This window comes from Chelonia mydas, chromosome 1 (assembly GCF_015237465.2).
Source record: "Chelonia mydas isolate rCheMyd1 chromosome 1, rCheMyd1.pri.v2, whole genome shotgun sequence".
In the NCBI taxonomy this organism is placed as follows: Eukaryota; Metazoa; Chordata; order Testudines; family Cheloniidae; genus Chelonia; species Chelonia mydas.
Genome location: NC_057849.1, coordinates 36,772,114 through 36,789,519, shown reverse-complemented (window position 1 = coordinate 36,789,519; position 17,406 = coordinate 36,772,114). Strand labels below are relative to the sequence as shown.

The window sequence follows — 17,406 nt, the reverse complement described above, 5'->3', positions numbered from 1 at the left end:
CAGAAAGATGTGGACAAACTGGAAAGAGTCCAGAGAGCAACAAAAAATGATTGAAGGTTTAGAAAACAAGACCTATGAGGAAAGAATTGAACATGTTCAGTCTTCAAATATGTAAAAGGTTGTTATAAAGAGGATGGTAATCTACTGCTCTCCATATCCATTGAGCACAGGACAAGAAATAAACTGGCTTAATCTGCTGCAAGGGAGATTTAGGTTAGCTATTAGGAAAAACTTCCTAACTATGAGGATAGTTAAGCACTGGAACAGGTTACCTAGGAAGGTTGTGAAATCTCCATCACCTGTGGCTTTTAAAAATAGGTTAGACAAACACCTTTCAGGGATGGTCTAGGTATATTTGGTCCTGCCTCAGCACAGGGGGCTGGACTAGATGACCTCCTGAGGTCTCTTCCAGCCCTACATTACTATGCTTTCCCACCCCTTAAGATATACTGTGTACCTAGGAACAGGCTCACACAGCAATGTCTAATAGCTGCAGAATACCACACAGTGGTTTGAAATGTTACAGGGATTTAATTATAATTTTTAACTATAATCTTTCCCATACTATTTCAGATGACAAGGGAACTTCTGTGGGAGTTTTCTCTCTGGGGTTTCTTTGACTCACTAGACTGACCATGGGTATCGCATCCCTATCTCACCTCTTTCTTTTTCTTGCTCTTCCACTTCATCAAGTCTTCAACTCCCTCAAGCTTTCCTTTCTGCATGTCACTATTCTTCTCTGGGTCTTCTCAACATTCATTTTCTGCCATGAGCTACTTCAACAAAGAAAGGCATTGGGCATATAGCCTTACGCTGTTGTTCTCGATTTTCCTTGCAGCACCAGCAGCGCGATGAAACCAAAAAGCTACTGTGAAGGAGCACAGCAATGATAATGCTAACCATGGAGTCTCTTCCATGAGCGAGGAAGTGGAGAGGAGAAAGGAGGGTGCTAGAAGCTATAGAATTCCTACAATCTGACGTCAGATTTAAAAGTATGGGAAGCAATAACCAATCAGGCCTGTAAGCCGTATCATCTACTAATGACATTCAGTGACGTTAAGACGAATTAACTAAAGACGCAAAGTTAATGTGCGTTAAACCCGCATGTGGATGCTCTCATTCAGAAGTAAAGTGGCCTTAGTAAACTGTAACGTATTCCTCCTCAGATTAGGTTACAGCAAACTAAGGACACAACTTCTGAATTAGAGCTTCCAAATGAGGGTTTAACATGCTTTAACTTGCGTGTATTACCCATGTAGCTAACTCCTTAGACTATTATGATCTCACAAACTAAGTCGAGTAGTTTGAAGAGTAGCTGAATAGGAAAGCTCTCAGGAAGCTTTCCTATTCAGCATGAGTGTGGTGATAACTCAGTAGATGATGTTCTTCACTCTGAAGCTATCCACATGAGCATTTTCAGCTGAGCTTGCAAAGGGTGTCAGATATTTCTCTCAGTTAGCCCCATGGTCCTTTCAACTTGTGTTAAACATCATTATCCTAATGGAGTGGATAGTGTCCTCGGAGTTTGATAATCGTCATAGAAAAGCGTGCTTGATGTGGTGTTTTCTGATCAGGTCAGTCAGACTTTTATATAAAGGGTAATTTAACTCTGCTGATCTTCTCCATCATAGCAAGACATGGGGACCATGTCAAACACAGACTGAAAATCTGAGAAAAGACTCAACCAAAATTAATACTGAAGCCACATCTCAACTTGATTAATAATCTATCCAAAGTTTCCTTGCTCTTTCCCTCTGGTCCTAAACCATTGTGCAATACAGTAAAACTTCAGATTTACTAACACCTCAGGAATGGAGGTGTTCATAACTCTAAAATGTTCGTAACTCTGAATAAAACATTATGGTGGTTCTTTCAAAAGTTTACAGCTGAACACTGACTTAATACAGTTGTGAAACTTTACTGTGGAGAAGAAAAATGCTGCTTTCCCCTTTTTTTTTTTTTAGCTTACGTTTAACAGTACTGTATTGTCTTCATCACTGCTGCCTGATTGTGTATTTCTAGTTCCAAAATGAGATGTGTGGTTGATTGGTCAGTTCGTAATTCTGGTGTTTGTAACTCTGAGGTTCTACTGTATGCCCATGCTCTGTCCCATCCAAAACATGGCTGAATGTCAATGACTGGTGAATTAACTGCCTGTTCAGCCTTTCAAATACTACGAGAGGCATGAAAAATGCAAGATAATCATGATTGAGTTCTCTTATTGCAGACAAGAGTACTTGTTTTATCCATGTTTAAAAGATCAAATCCTCTTTTAGCTCAAAGATTTCCCAAATTCCCTACTACGTCTGAGAAAATCCTGTCCTGCAGGAAGTAAACCCCCCAGGAGTTTAAAGGTGGGATTTTCAAAAAAAGCTCAGCATTTCAATGATTTCAGTGGGAGTAACTCAGGCCAGTGAGGAGAGCTTTTGAAAATCCCACCTTAAATTAATGAATGGAACAAGCCCGATTCTTCTGGTCTCAAATGATTTTTCAGAGCCATAGGAAGATTAGTATTTTCAAAGCCACGAACAGATCAGTATTGAACAAATTCAACTGCCTGAGTCCTTGGTAAACTGGCTTTTTTAATTAGATGCCCAGTGCTGATGACTAAGTTTGATATAAATTAAAACAAACGTTCTAATTTAAAAATCCATCCCATAGATCCACAGTTTGTTTGCCACCCTTACTATCTTCCCTTCATGCCTAGTTTTACATACTGCAGATACACAAGAGACCTATGCAACTACTTTGTTCCCTGCAGACATACACAAATCAGTGGAAAAGACGTTATTTCTGTCACATCAGATAATGGATGATGTTTATTCATTTTGTCTGCTGGATGCTGGTGCAATACACTGAGAGCTGCTCACTGTACCGTTACTGGGTAACTGCACTCCGATTTTAGCTTGGAAAAATAAGACTTCTATATTCCATCCACAGACCAGCAGCTTGTCCAAGTAAGAAAAACCCTTTTAAAATGTTATACTGTACTTTTATGAACAATTCAATTTGACTGGTCCTCGTTTTATTTGTGTAACTTTCAGCTGTAAATAAGGATCAACAGTAAGGTTCTCTGCTGGCCATCGTTACAAGGAGAATTATCTGTCTGCCCCACACAAACCTGATAGCTCCTTTTTTTAAAAAAACTGTACGACATATCAGACAGTTTTTCAGACATAAGGAAGACTGAATTCCAATTTGCCCATCCGCTTATACATGGAGGAAAATCACTATAGCAACCAAGGAACACATCAGGACAGAGTGATTCAAAAGCATTCTATATTGGGAGCTGCACCTTCGCATTCCCTACTTTCAACTGCCTCGGTGATTTTTATTTTACTTGATGGGATCAGGGCAAGACATATAACATATTGTAAAAATTTGCTAGTGCTTGGAGGCTGTTTACCAGTAGACCCAGGGAGGGTGACAAATTTCTGAGATTTACTGAGGAAAAACTGCACTCCAACCAACTTGAGCAGGTGTTAAGTACAGTAAGTAACTAATTATATTTTAGTATCTGAAATAATAATAAATAATAATAATAATAATAAACAACAATAAAAGGAAGTGACATCTTGGCAGCCTCACCAAGACCCAGTTGTGAGCAGAGCTGGTTGAAAAGTGGAGACGTTTTCTATGAGAATCTTTTCCCGTTTTTGCCAAAATTTCAAACTTCAGGAAATTCTCCAAAATGTTCCTGCTTTTGTGTTGAGCCAGGAAGTCAAACTGAAGCAAACAGAACAAACCCCAGACTATGCACGTGTGATAAGAATCAGAAAGTGAGAGCAAGAAACAACCCTCCCTTCTGGTTGGCTTATCAAATTCACACTTACTCCTAAATTATCTGATAACTGAGTGCCCAGATCTAATGAGCATTTCACGTGGGTTTGTCCAACAAATGAAGGCGAGAAACTAACGAAAACAAAGACAGCTCTGGAGAGGTTATATTAATCCCTCCATGAGAATGCTCTCTGCAATATTTATAAGTCCTCTGTTGGTGCTGCACAATAAGAGAGTGAAGGTTCAGGTGCATAAATAAATCTGACCATATGGACAGTCCCAATTCAGGAACAGCACCTGTCCAGTTTTTAAATTCTCAGGGAAGTCTTCCCAAAGCAAAAGGGATGTTAAAAGACAGAACGTGGAAAGTTGCAGACCCAAGCAGATCCCTTATGTACAATGAATACTACATTGTCTTTAGTTGGCTGGACCACAGCTGGAATGTGGAACAGCCTCACGCTTTCACAAGCAGATGGTACCTTCTACCACTCACCCCGCAAAATCTGCAAGAGTTTCAGCATTGCCAAATGGTCATTAAATGGGTTGGGGTTTGGTTACCTGAGAAACCCAAGGTGCAGCACTACAACAACTGTGATCAGCAGAGACATTTAAGGTGGAGTCCCCTTGCTTTAAATAGGATGGACTGCTGGCAGGGCATTCTCCAGGAGAAACCTTGGCTCTGGAATTTGCTACTCCTTTGGCTCGCCAGAGGCAAATTGATTACCCTTCCAAACATGCCATAAAGTCCATTCTCTCTCACTGGCAGGGTCATGGGAAGGGCCTGAACGGATGAGTTGATCAAGTGGACAAGGAATGACTGAAGGAAGGGTTTAAAATCAAATATAATCTATACAGAGAAAGATTGATTGTGCTTTTTAATCTCTCAAGCATTGCAAGGCTTCAGTTTATTAAATGAAGTGTCACTAAGCAGCATCATAACTAATTTCTTCGTAGGAATCTTTCTACCTTAGTCCTACATATAACAACTTAGTCTCAATGTCAGCAAGAGTCACTATCATTCACATACAATGCCAAGTTTTTGAAAACTTTTCTAACACTAACCCACCATCCCCCCTCCATGTGGAAGACAGACTGCTTCACAGTGAGGAAAGGTAATTTTTGAGTTCAGCCATTTCTGAGTTGTGGGTAAGAAGCGCCTTTAAAGGATATTTTCCTCTTAAGCTTTGCCTTTTTTTTTTTTTTTTTTTTTTTTAAAAGGGATCAATTTTTTAAAATCTATTTTTGACAGAATACGCTTTAAATAGTATGCCCTGAAAATTTTGATATTTAATTAAAACAAACCATATTTACAACAATCACCACATCAAAGGAATGGGTCAGGATTTTAAACAGATTATAAAAATAACCCAAAAACAATACATCAACAGAAAAGGAACAGATTAAAAACCACACAGAACCCAATATGAAAATTACAACATCTTCATCCTTACTGAAAACTTGTCCTATATCGACACTTATATTTGTCTTGTTTAGCCCATCAGGACGTGAATTAGTGTCTTGTACTCCAGTAGCACCTAGAGGCCCTGCTATGTATATGTACAGCACCTAGCACAATCGGAGATGGCCCCTATCCTGAGGGTCTTACAGTCCAAGTAGACAAGACAGACGAAGGTGGGAGAAAGCAAGAATTGTACTTCTCATTTTACAGACAGAGAAGAGACATCAAGCAATTATGTGACTTGTCCACAGTCACACAAAGAAGTCTGGGGCAGAGCCAGAATGGACTAGAGCTCCTGAGTCCCAGTCCAGTGTGTTAACCACCAGGTCATCCTTCCTTTCCACAAGACCACTCTAACGTTTTACTTCTAATACACAAGCCACATCCACACCCTAAACCTACCTCCGTAACTAATGGAGAGAATCGCTCATGCCACAGGCTCTGAACTTACACAGACATGTTTTATCATATGATCTGCTCTTTCTAGAGCCTATTCTGGCTCCCAGTCTCTCTCCCCAAGTCGTCTTTATAATGGCTGCCACTCTGGGAAGTCCACAGGGATGGAGTAGTTTCCATTTCGCTTCAAATGAACTCCCTCAGCAAGAGGCAGCTTCAAAATACCTCTGTCACCCTCATTTTCTACCCAGTCTCCTTACTCTAGAGCAGTGGTTCTCAAGCTGTGGCCCAATCAGCACACAGCTGTGGCCCATGTGACATCCTCAGGGCCACACAGGTAATATATATATATTGCGTGGATGTGGTCCCCATAATGCATAGAGAGCTGCATATATGGACCACAATGGTAAGTAGGTTGAGAAGCACTACCCTAGAGCCTACCTGGAAAAATGATTGCACTAGGAGGCAGTTCTTTTACCTTTGCAAACAGTAGATATCAGCTTTGGAAAGTTCCTGTTCTGCCACTCTTAATTCGATCATAGATGTCTAGCATTGTGCACAGTTTCTACGTGTTGTCTCACTAGTGCTATTCAAACGGGAATGATCACCTCCAAACTTCATTGCAGTTTTGCAGTCATATCTACTATATGCTGGTATCTAGTTTGCTGCTCACTATCACCCTAAGTCTATTGAACAAAGCTGGTTGAAATTTTTCAACTAAAAAACGTGTTAACACTGGAAAATTATTTTGACAAAAAAATTCAGAGAAAAATGTCAATTTAGATTCATGTTTTGGATTTTATGATGGGGGAGATTCAAAATGAGACGTTTCATTTTGAAATGTCAATTCAAAAATGAAAGATTTCATTTTGAAACATACTTCAAAACTGTCCACTTTTTCCACTTCAACATTTCCAAATTGAAACTTGCAAAATGGAAAATTCTGAGAAAAACTTTTTGCTATTTTGACTTTTCAATCCAAATGAGAATGGAAAGTAATTTCAAAATGTTAGACTTTTCCATGAAAGGGAAAAATTGTTTCCCAAACAGGTACTTATTTGGTTCTCACCAGTATAGTATCTGAGTGCCTCCCAAGTAAGTAAACAAGACTCTCTCTCGCCATTCACTGCCTTTTGGAGCATCATAATATGAAGTAGAGAGATGGCAGTTTCCTTCTGGGCATCCACAGGGATTTATTTTAGTTTCTAGTGTGCCCATCACCATGCTCACAATGGGCAATGCCAACCCTCTCTAATTAGTCACCCAACAGGAAAAGAATCAGAAACAACGGGGAAGTGGTTATATGGGTCAAAATGAAGGCACTGTCTATCTGATTTGGGCTTGACTAAAACAGGAGCTTTACTAACAGCACATTAAAATCAGAGCTGGCTGCGTGCATACAAATCAAAATCATCAGTAACACTCCCCGGGAGCTTATATACAGTCAGTGACAGATGGGGTGTTGTGGTGCTGGAGTGGTCCGGAGTGTAGCTCCGGCACCTGAAATCCAGGACAGAGCAGCCCACTGGCACTTCACCTGGTGAACGGGGTTCCAACGGCATTCCCATTTGACCCGGCCACCCTTCCTTCAGGGCAGGGAACAGCTGGGCCAAATTTGAGCAAGTGCCATTGCGACCTGGCACCAAGGTTGTAGTGTCACTCAGGTTTGGCCTAGCAGCTCCTTCATCATGATGGAGGAGCAGCCTCCTGGACCAAACCCCTAGTGACGGTGCAACCTGGCGCTCAATGTCAGTGCCGCTCAGGTTTGGCCTGGCCTCCCTCTGCCTGCACCAAACTGGACTGGCACTGTGATCCCATGTGCAAGGCCGCAATACCACTCATCACTCAAATTTGGCCTGTGCTGTGCGTGTGTTAGCTGGGCGATGGCAGCTAGCGAAGCTGCTGGGTAGCTGTGGTTGAGAGGAGCCCTTCTAGCCTGGGACAGAAGCAGAGTGTTGAGCCAGGGATGTGGTGGTGAATGGCCAGGAAAGTCCCAGGGGCGGTGGGTGAGCGGCAGGAGGGAGAGTTGTCGGTGGGCTAAGGGGTGAACGGGGAGTGTTGAGAGCCTGTGGGATGAGGGGCTGCAGTGAACAGGGTGTGTGTCACAGCTGCTGGGATGTCTGTCAGGATAAGTGGGGGCTTGTGGAAAACCATTGTCAACCTGGTCTGATTAGCCAGTCAAATCAGGTTTACGGAGTAGCTCACAAGTAGCTGGAGCAAACCAGTGAATCTTCCCCTCATATGAAGTTTGCAGAGAACATGAATGTTGTAAAGACAGTATTTTACATGTGGTGCCAGTGGGCTTTTTGACTAACAACATGTGTGCTTTGAATGTGCCTTGTTACCTAGTTTGGCCAATAAGAAGTTTGGCAAATAAAACCGGAGTTGTGCGTGTTTCATGTTGAGACGTATGTGTATTTATTACCAATGCATGAAGGCTCACAATTGCTGTTGTGCAGATTTTCCATTAGATAAAATTTCTCGGTAAAACGTTAGCCTCCAAAATCTAAAATCCCTGTGTCACCATAAGACAAAGCACCCATATTCAAACCCTATTGCACGTGACAGAATTACTAACTTGAGATCCCCTCTACAGGGCTCCTACGCTATAAAATTTAGCACTACATCACTGCTGACAGAAGTAGTGAAGGAAACCCATTTAAACAAGAGAGTCATGGCAGCAAGTATGGCTTAGGTACCAGATCATTACGGATGATCAACCTCAAGTAACAATACTGAAATCTGCAGTACCAAAGGGATTCTCTGCCATTAACGGATCATTCTTTAGTTGTCCATTTGTGAGTTTCTTCAACTTTCCTCTGAAACATCAAGTACTGGTGACATGCCACTGGATTAGATGGATCACTGATGTGATTCAATAGGCCAGTTCCAATATTCTGTATAACTGAAAATGAAGTTTTAATAAAATCTAACATTTTGACAGTTTTAATTAAATGGTAGTGGCAAAGTGGCTGAAAAGCAACCAATAATAAGTTATATTCCACTAGTAACATGGAAGATTATGGCCAAAATACAGCAAAATTGTTCTACAATGAAACGAGTTATCATTAGACATGGTTTTGGAGAAGGGTTACCTCAGGAAGTGCTTCATTGTGGTGGCTTTGATGTTCCAGACACACGATCCTTCTCAACCGATCACAGATAAAGTTGTTCTTGCAGAAATAACTGATGCTGGAGAAAAAAAAAAAAGACATATTGACTAACAGAGATGTAATAGTGTCTCAACATTCTCAGTTGGTCAGTGTATTTCTTCTACATACCTCTTGCAATTGTTTTATGAATTCTAATGCCAACAAAAATAGTAAGTTTATGTTCAAGTCCTCAGCCTGAAATCTTACATATAATACTTTGCTCTATGACTTTTTCAGGTTACAGATTTTCTTAGATAAAGCCCTGGACTAAGAGCAAGAATGCCTGGATTCCCAACAAAAACTCTTTCATAGACTTCCTTGGAACTTGGGAAGTTGCAACATCCTTCCCATTTGTAACTGCAAAAAAAATGCACCTCACCTCACATGGGCATCATTATCCTCTGTTCTTAAGTATCTGTAGCAGTATTTGAAGATCCTTGGATGAAAAGCACTAAATAAGTGCAAAGCATTATAATTGGATCCTGATTTGAGACATGCATGGGAGACATGAGACAGGTAACTACCCTTCCAGGCAACAAGACCCCTGAGGTGATATGTTTACTGTCTTGCAATTTATTTCCTCACATTTTTCTCAGCATCTCCACTAGACTCTTCTCAGACCTGCAAGCCTAGTTAAAGTTCCATTGTGATTACCAGCTAGCTGAAAGTAGTGGGTGGAATTCAGATAAGAAGTCTGTTTCTGGGAAGCAAGCCCGTACACGACAGATTTCTGGGACTCTCCCCAGCAACCTCTTTTCTCCATAAGCTTCTAAAATGTGGCATTGTTTTCACCCTGAAATAACACTTCTAATAGGATGTAGAATTCAACTATCAATTTTACACAGCAAAATACTCAAAAGGATCAATAAAACATCTCCTATTTACCACCTTTCATCTAGGAGGATCTAAAAACACTTTACAGACTTCAAATATAGGGACCATTCATCCATTACCGAAAGGGAACCACCAACAAGGTAGCACATTCTGTTCCAGTAATAACTAGATCACAGTTTTTAAAAGGCAGAGGAAGCAAAAATGTCTTGAAAAAAAATCTAATTACCTACAAATCAGATTTTCAGAAGAATTCAGTTCTCATTTAGGCTTCTGATTAAAGGCCAGATTTTCACACAATTGGGCACCCAACATTTTGAAAAGAGCATCCTTTTCAGCATCCTTTTGAAAATCTTACAACTTAGTTTGGGGCTCAAAGGGAGCTGAACCCTGGAAAATCTGACACCCTGTACTTTTGCAGGACCAAATGATACTGCTAATCTGATGCAAACTTCCTCCTCCCCAACTCTCCTTCTTCCACCTAGCGATCATTTTCCTTTCCTCTTGTTGACCTCTCTGAATATTATACTGTCACCTGCTATAAAGAAAAGATCAAGTGCTCCATTTATAAAAACACAGCTATCTGGTTGGATCACATCATGCTGCTTGCTAAAAATATATAATCCCTAAACTGTGAAAGCTTCATTCCATTTAGATTGTTTTTGACTGGCTGAATCATGCTGCTGTCCCCTGAATACAGCTGTAATTGCTACTGGCTGCTGTGACACCTGCTTGAAAGGATGGACAGAGGCTAACAACAAACTCTGGTTCATTAATGAACACAGCAAGCAGGCTTCTAATGCTCCCTAGAGAAGCTTTTGATGTTCCTTAGACAATATCAAGTGCAGGTGAAATGGGAGGAGAAGTGCAAAGACTGGAGGGGACATAAACTGCCCCCTCCCCCACAATAGTTTTCTGTCTAAAGATATAATTCGTACAGCAGTCTCACTGCTGGGTCTTAGCATGAGATAAATGAAACAGCCTTTAGTCTTAAGATATTTTGACCCTTAATGACAGTAGGAGCAGGAACAAGACACGATCTAGGCCCTCTACTGGCTATCATACACCACCCCTTGCTAAGCATATATATTGCCCTCTGAGCATCCCCAATCAGCTCCTTCTTGAACCTGGTCAGTGAAGAAGCTTCCTGTTGGAGACCGTGCTTCTCTATTACCAGAGCTCCAGAGGGAAGATCAACTGCACTTATGGTTCTGCAACCCAAAATTCAGAGTCGCAGTGGTAGGAATCATTAGTATTACGGGTTTGTGAAACTTTCTGTCTTCATGGGCCAAGGGCAGGTCCTGTGGAAAAAGTAGAGCTGGTCTGAAGTTTTTGAAAAGTTTGTAATTAAAAATTGTTCTGTTCCAAAAAGTGGTTTTTAAAAGGTCAGTATTGGTTTGGGGTTTGTTTGTTTTCCATTTTTCATACCAGAGTTATTATTTTAAAAGCAAACACCTCAACAACATATGTTTATGAAAAACTCAGTTTTGGCAGATGAAAAATATTGATAATTAGGACCATAGCAAATTCACGGTCCATTTTGGTCAATTTCACGGTGATAGGATTTTAAAAATAGTAAATTTCATTTCAGCTATTTAAATCCGAAATGTCATGGTGTTGTATTTGTAGGGTTCCTGACCCAAAAAGGAGTTTGGGGGGGGGGGGTCACGAGGTTACTGGTGGGGGGTTGCGGTACTGCTACCCTTACTTCTGCGCTGCTGCTGGCGGCAGCGCTGCCTTCAGAGCTGGGCGCCCGGCCAACATTGCCGCTCTCTGGCTGCTGAGCTCTGAAGGCAGAGCAGAAGTAAGGGTGGCAATACCGCGACCGCCTTAAAATAACCTTGTGACCCCCCTGCAACTCCCTTTTGGACAGGACTCCCAATTTGAGAAACGCTGGTCTCCCCTGTGACATCTGTATAGTATAGGATAAAAGCACACAAAGACCAGATTTCACAGTCCATGACACATTTTTCATGGCCCTATTGATAATGCTTTAGATCAGTGTTTTTCAAACTGGGGTCCCTGGACCCCTGGGGGTTTCCGAGGGGGTCCACGGGCCCTGCTGATCAACTCCTCCCCCTCCCTCCCTGCGCCTCCTGCACCCTAAAAATCCGGCAGTGCAGTGGGGCTAAGGCAGGCTTCCTACCTGCCCTGGTTCTGCACCATTCCCGGAAGTGGCCGGCAAGTCCCTGCAGCCCTTTTTGGGGTGGGGGGACAGGGGGTCTCTGTGCGCTGCCCCCGCCCTGAGCACCAACTCCGCAGCTTCCACTGGCCGTGAACTATGGCCAATGGGAGATGCGGGGGTAGTGCCTGCAGGCAGGGGCAGCAAGTAGAGACCACCTGGCCCCCCACCTAGAAGCCACTGTCAGAGAGATGTGGCAGTCGCTTTCAGGAGCTACCTGAGGTAAGCACCTCCCGGCGAAGCTTACACCCCTCACCCCCGCCAACCCCCTGCCCAGAGCCTGCACCCCGCATCCAAACTCCTTCCCAGAGCCCACACCCCCTCCTGCACCCCAACCCCCTACCCCAGCTCACAGCCCACACCCCCTCCTGCACCCCAACCCCCTGCCACAGCCTGGTGAAAGGGAGTGAGGGAGGGGGAGGGGAGGGGAGAGAGGGGCAGGGCCTCAGAGCAGGGGCAGGGCCAGAGCTGAGCGGGGGGGGGGGTTGGGGGTCCCCAAACATTTTTTAATCAAAATGGGGGTCCTCAGGTTGCTAAAGTTTCAGAACTGCTGCTTTAGATAAAAATGTCTAAAAACTTAGACCTTGGTCCACTTAGAACCATTTGAACCTTAAACGGTTTTGAAATTACTCACAAAACTAGTTTTTTTTCTTTTTTAAACCAGTTCTAGAAAAAAAAAGAAGAAAGATTAGGGTTGAAATTCTACCCGCATTGACATCAATGGCAAACACTCATTGACTTCACTGGGTCCAAGATTTCACCCTAGGAACTTTAAAAAGCTATAGACCCAAATGCATAGACCTGGCCCAACACCAAGTATGGGAAGCCTTTGGTGTGAATGAGATGGCAGCAAAGGCTACTGCCTCAAGGATGCACATCTATAGCTCTGCTTAGCTACAGGCAGGCAGCCAGACTCCATCCAAATGGCCAAAGAGAGCAGAGCAGGCAGAGGGCCTTTCAGCAGAGGGGTCTCTTGGTCCTGAGTCCCATCTCCCATGTAGGTGTAGAAACTTACTGTGACTGGCAGGCAGTATCCATACTCAGCATGGGATGGCCAGTCAGGGACCCAGACTTTGCTCTTGCTGCCTTCAAGCAAGTTAACCCACCCCCACGACACTAAGACCTAAGAGACTGCCGCCATGCTGGGAAACTAGGCTGAGAGTTCTGTAAAATGGTATCTTCAAAGAAGCAGAATTACAAAGTTTTCCTCTTAGCTAGATCACCCCCTTAAATGCTGTTATTTTTGAGGAGCCCAGCAGTGTTAGCAGCATTCACTTCTAGAAAGTGGTTTCTTACACTACAGGAAGACGTACCTGGTCTTGACTGGATACATGATAGGCTATTAATGAAATTACAACAAATTAGAACAGCCAGAACTATCCCCTTACAATTTCTTTTCGCCAGAATCTTTATAATACATTTCCACAAAAATGTAACAACTCAATAGTATATCGTCTGCTTCCAGCAAAACTAACATGTCAATGATTTTTTTAAAAGCCACACACCGTAATTTTAACCAAAGTATGCTACTTATGAACAATGTGATTCAATTAGATTGAAACATTTCAGCTAAATGTAATTCCAGGTTTGGGAAAGTGTCCTGCAATTGTGAAAAAGACTCAGCTTGTGGTCTCCTGTTTTCTGATCAAAGAAATATCAAAAGGAAATTGATAATTTCTCTTTAAGTTCATTGCCTGCAAGTCAAGAATGCTTACATTTCTGTCTGTGCCAAAAAAACAAAAACCTCTGTGGGCGACATGGTACAAGGGCAGCACACACTACCAGATTTGTTGGAAGAGCCAGAGAAGAAAATGCTATAAATAAAGGTTTACAGCACATCTTGGATTAGCAGCAATGAGACACTTTTTAAAGAAAAAATATTTTTTATAGCAAATATTGACTTTTAGCTCTTAAATGATTCTTATGGTTGATTATATCTTGCCATGCTAGATGGAAACAAACAGCAGTCTGAAAGGTTAAGATTTGCTAGAGGCAGAGATAAATCAAAGGTAAACTGCTAGATTTCACATCTTAACTCTAAAGTCCTGGTTTTGTTAAGAAAAAAAAGGGTCCCCTAGACACAACTGAAGAAAGAAAATCACCCTATTCAAATACAATTTAATTTCACAAAGAAAAAGAAAAAAAACCAGCACAGTTTTGTTTGTTTCACAGAGGCCTAAGCATGCATTTGACTAGCAAACTCATCTGATTCACTAATGCTTATTGTAGAGTTTCAAAGTCTTATGTTTGAGTCATAAGAAAACATCAGTGCTGAAAATGCAGTGTACTGACAATACACAGGTGACCCATGATGAAGATGTAGAGGTGACTCCACATCAATAGAAAACTTGTAATTGTTGCTGGTCTCTTTTTTTAATGGGATGTAGATAATCAGCACAAATCATGTCATTTGTTGTTGAAACTGCCTCGCTAAAGAAAATATGGGAGTTGTACAAGGTTGTTTGTTTGTTTTGGTTTTGAGAGTCAGCCATTTTAGAATCTCCAGAATCTAAACATTTTCATTTAAAAAGTATTAAGTCTAGTCCTTATGGCTGCAAAGTAACTGTCACATCATGAACTGAGTTTAACCAACATCGTGATCTCTGCCTCAGACATGGTCTACACTAGCAAATTAGTCAGTTTAACGACATCAATTAGGGGTGTGAAAAATCTACACACCCCTGAATGGCACAGTTAAGCTGACCTAAGTCCCCGTGTAGACAGTGCAAGGACGACAAAAGAATTCTTCTGTTGACGTAGCTACTACCTCTCGGGAAGTGGATTACCTATGCCGATGGGAGAACTCCTCCTACTCCCACTGGCATCGGTGTCGTCTATGCTGAAATGCTGCAGTGGTGCCTGCTGTAGCATTTTAAGTGCAGGCAAGCCCTCTGTCTGCAGATGGTCTGGAGCAATATCTGTAAAAGGTGTGATGCCCCTCATTCACCGCAACAGTGTTTGTGAGGAAGGGCTGTCCATTGGTTAGAGTGCTAGCCTAGGGCGTGGGAGACCTGCATTCAATTTCTGCTCTGCCACAAACATCCTTTGACACTCTGGGCAAGTCACTTCATCTCTCCGGCCCTCCATTCCCCATCTGTAAAATGGGGATAACAGCCCTTCCCTGCCTCACAGGGGCATTGCAAGGATAAATATGTTAGAGACTGTGAGGCGTTTAGATACTATGGCAATGGGGCCATGCAAGAACCTTAGATAGGCACATAACTGAAACCTAATGATGTTAGTTCAGTGGTTCTCAAACTGTGGGTCGGGACCCCAAAGTGGTCATGACCCTGTTTTACTGGGGTCACCATAGCTGAAGCCCGAGCCCAACTGCCCGTGGTTGAAGCCTGAGGGCTTTAGCTCAGGGTGTGGGGGAGCGGCGCTCAGGTTAGAGATCCGCTGCCTGGGGCTGAAGCCCTTGGGCTTGGGCGCCAGGGCAGTGGGGCTTGGGCTTTGCCCCCCGCCCACATGGAGCAGTGGGGCTCGGGCAGGCTCAGGCTTCGGTCCTCCCTCCTGGGGTCATGTAGTAATTTTTGTTATCAGAAGGGAGTCATGGTGCAACGAAGTTTGAGAACCCCTGTGTTAGTGTGTATGCCAACAGCATTAACTATTTGACAAATAGCAAAAAAAAAAAAAAAAAAAAAAAAAAAGAAGAGAGGTCAGCTGACATCACTGCATGCAAGATATAACAGGGAACTGATTTATCACGAAGACAATCTGCAGGCAATGGTGTTTTGGCATCTCAAGTGGCTGGCAGCAGCATGGTTTGTGGATGGAGCTAAAACTACACAATTTCCCCCCTCCCTCAATTTGGCTCCTGAGCAAACATTGTATTAGTTGCTTCAAAATGGATACAATATTACCACCAAGGCAACAAACAAAAACAATCTAGGGATCTCCGGTAGCAACACCAAGCAGTAAACTGAGAAATCAAAGCTTAAATTTTGACTCATTCAATCTTCTACTTCCTGAATCTGTAGAAGACTGAGCATTTCAAATTCATCCTGCAGCATCAGAGCTTAAGTTCAAACACTGCATTTCCAGAGCACCCCTTTGTCAGGTGGTACATATAACGTCACAGATGGTGCCAGATTTAAACTCAATCCTTCCTAGCCCTATGCAGATTTTCCCATGGCAGAAGAACAGGTGATGTATGGTTTGACTGGAACAGGAAGCTGAGTAACCATGACCAGGTTTTACACTGTGAGATCAAACTCTTTTCCCTTGCAAAGGACAAAACTTGCCTAAATGAAAGTTTATTCGTCAGAAAGCAGCAAAAATTTCAAAACCTGACAATTTCAACACTCTTCTTTCATAACTTCTTTCCCATGCTAAGTAATTTATAAAGACATTTCAAAATTATCTGGTTTCATTTACGAAAGTCACAAAGATGCACTCACAGCAGTTCATTGTTATCATGGCTTGTTCACAACAGTATGTTTTTAAAAAGTTAACAATGATCATCCAATGTGCATTATTCCTGTCATTTGTATTTATATAAAGGGAATGATAAATGGTATTTTGCGTACAATGTCTGAGATTTGACTTGTTTAAAAATATACACACATACGTCCATGAATTTTGCCTCTTTTACTCTAACTTCATTGTGTCCTCTGTTAAAGATTGCCCTGGCAAAAGCGAAGCACAGCGGTACGGGGATACCATCACAAGCACCAAGCAGCCATTTGGACAACTGTTCCAAACTGCAAAATGCTGCTGCCCAATTTTTATTTATTTTGCTTTCTTGGTCCTCTGCTTACTGTCGACAAGAGTTGAAGGCCATGGTACCTTTGCTCCAGTTTTGTCCTCATTACTGACTCCTAAAAGCAACTGAATTCTAGGATTGCCTGAGATCTTTGACAATTCCTTGTACACAACAGTTTATGGGAATGATAAACATTGGCATCCTTCCGATAACAATGGGTCAAAGGGACAAATGCATCCCTGGTGTAACTCAGTTGAATTTGGTGGAATTATACAAAGGACAAGTATCTTCTGTGAGGTTTGCTTGTAGCAAACAGGATTAAACTAACCATTCGATTAGCACAATGCTGAACAAGTTGCCAGTCAATAAGCACTTTAATTGCCTTCACACTGATTTTGGGTAACAACTGACATGAACATCTAAGTCTTACCAAAGAGATGCAACCGGACAATGCAGGACAGCCCTTTAAGGTGAAAGGAAGATAATGCAACAGCACCATCTAGAAATTCAGGGAAACTCCAACACGAATCATGTTGATCGAGCAGAAATCCTTCATATAGTGAAAAGCTCTCCTACCATTGCATCCGGAATGCTTTTGTGGTAGTGACAACTTTACCCTGATGCTACAGGAGGCAGACAAGCTGAAACGGGGCGCGAGAGAGAAAACTATCCTTGTGTTAACATTTCATGGAGCCAAACGACTGCAGCAGGACCCAGGATGCACCTTACTCCAGTAAAGTCAGCCACTACACAACAGTTCTGCAGACGGATGGCACGAGGAGCTTTATGTTTCTGAAGCACTGATATCCTCTGGTGGAAAGTGCTAACTATTTACTACAGTGCCTCGGTGGATTGCAGGACTCCAGACACAGCTAACGAGCAATATACAATGAACTTCTCC

At 42.3% G+C, this 17,406-nt stretch overlaps 1 protein-coding gene across 17 annotated transcripts in view; it reads right to left on the bottom strand.

The window, feature by feature from the left end:
- The window catches only part of ELMOD1 (ELMO domain containing 1), a 63,294-nt gene that overhangs the window by 34,996 nt on the left and 10,892 nt on the right, over nt 1-17,406 (bottom strand). For 12 of the 17 annotated variants that reach the window (XM_043529864.1, XM_043529897.1, XM_043529907.1 and 9 more), the window contains one exon: nt 8,731-8,827. In XM_043529864.1, coding sequence (XP_043385799.1) covers nt 8,731-8,747 — 17 coding nt within the window. In that variant the 5' untranslated portion in view covers nt 8,748-8,827. Of the gene's footprint in view, nt 1-659; nt 679-8,730; nt 8,828-9,166; nt 9,186-10,745; nt 10,920-17,406 lie in introns of those variants that run through there. The other 5 variants (XM_043529870.1, XM_043529883.1, XM_043529865.1 and 2 more) reach the window with 3 other exon arrangements.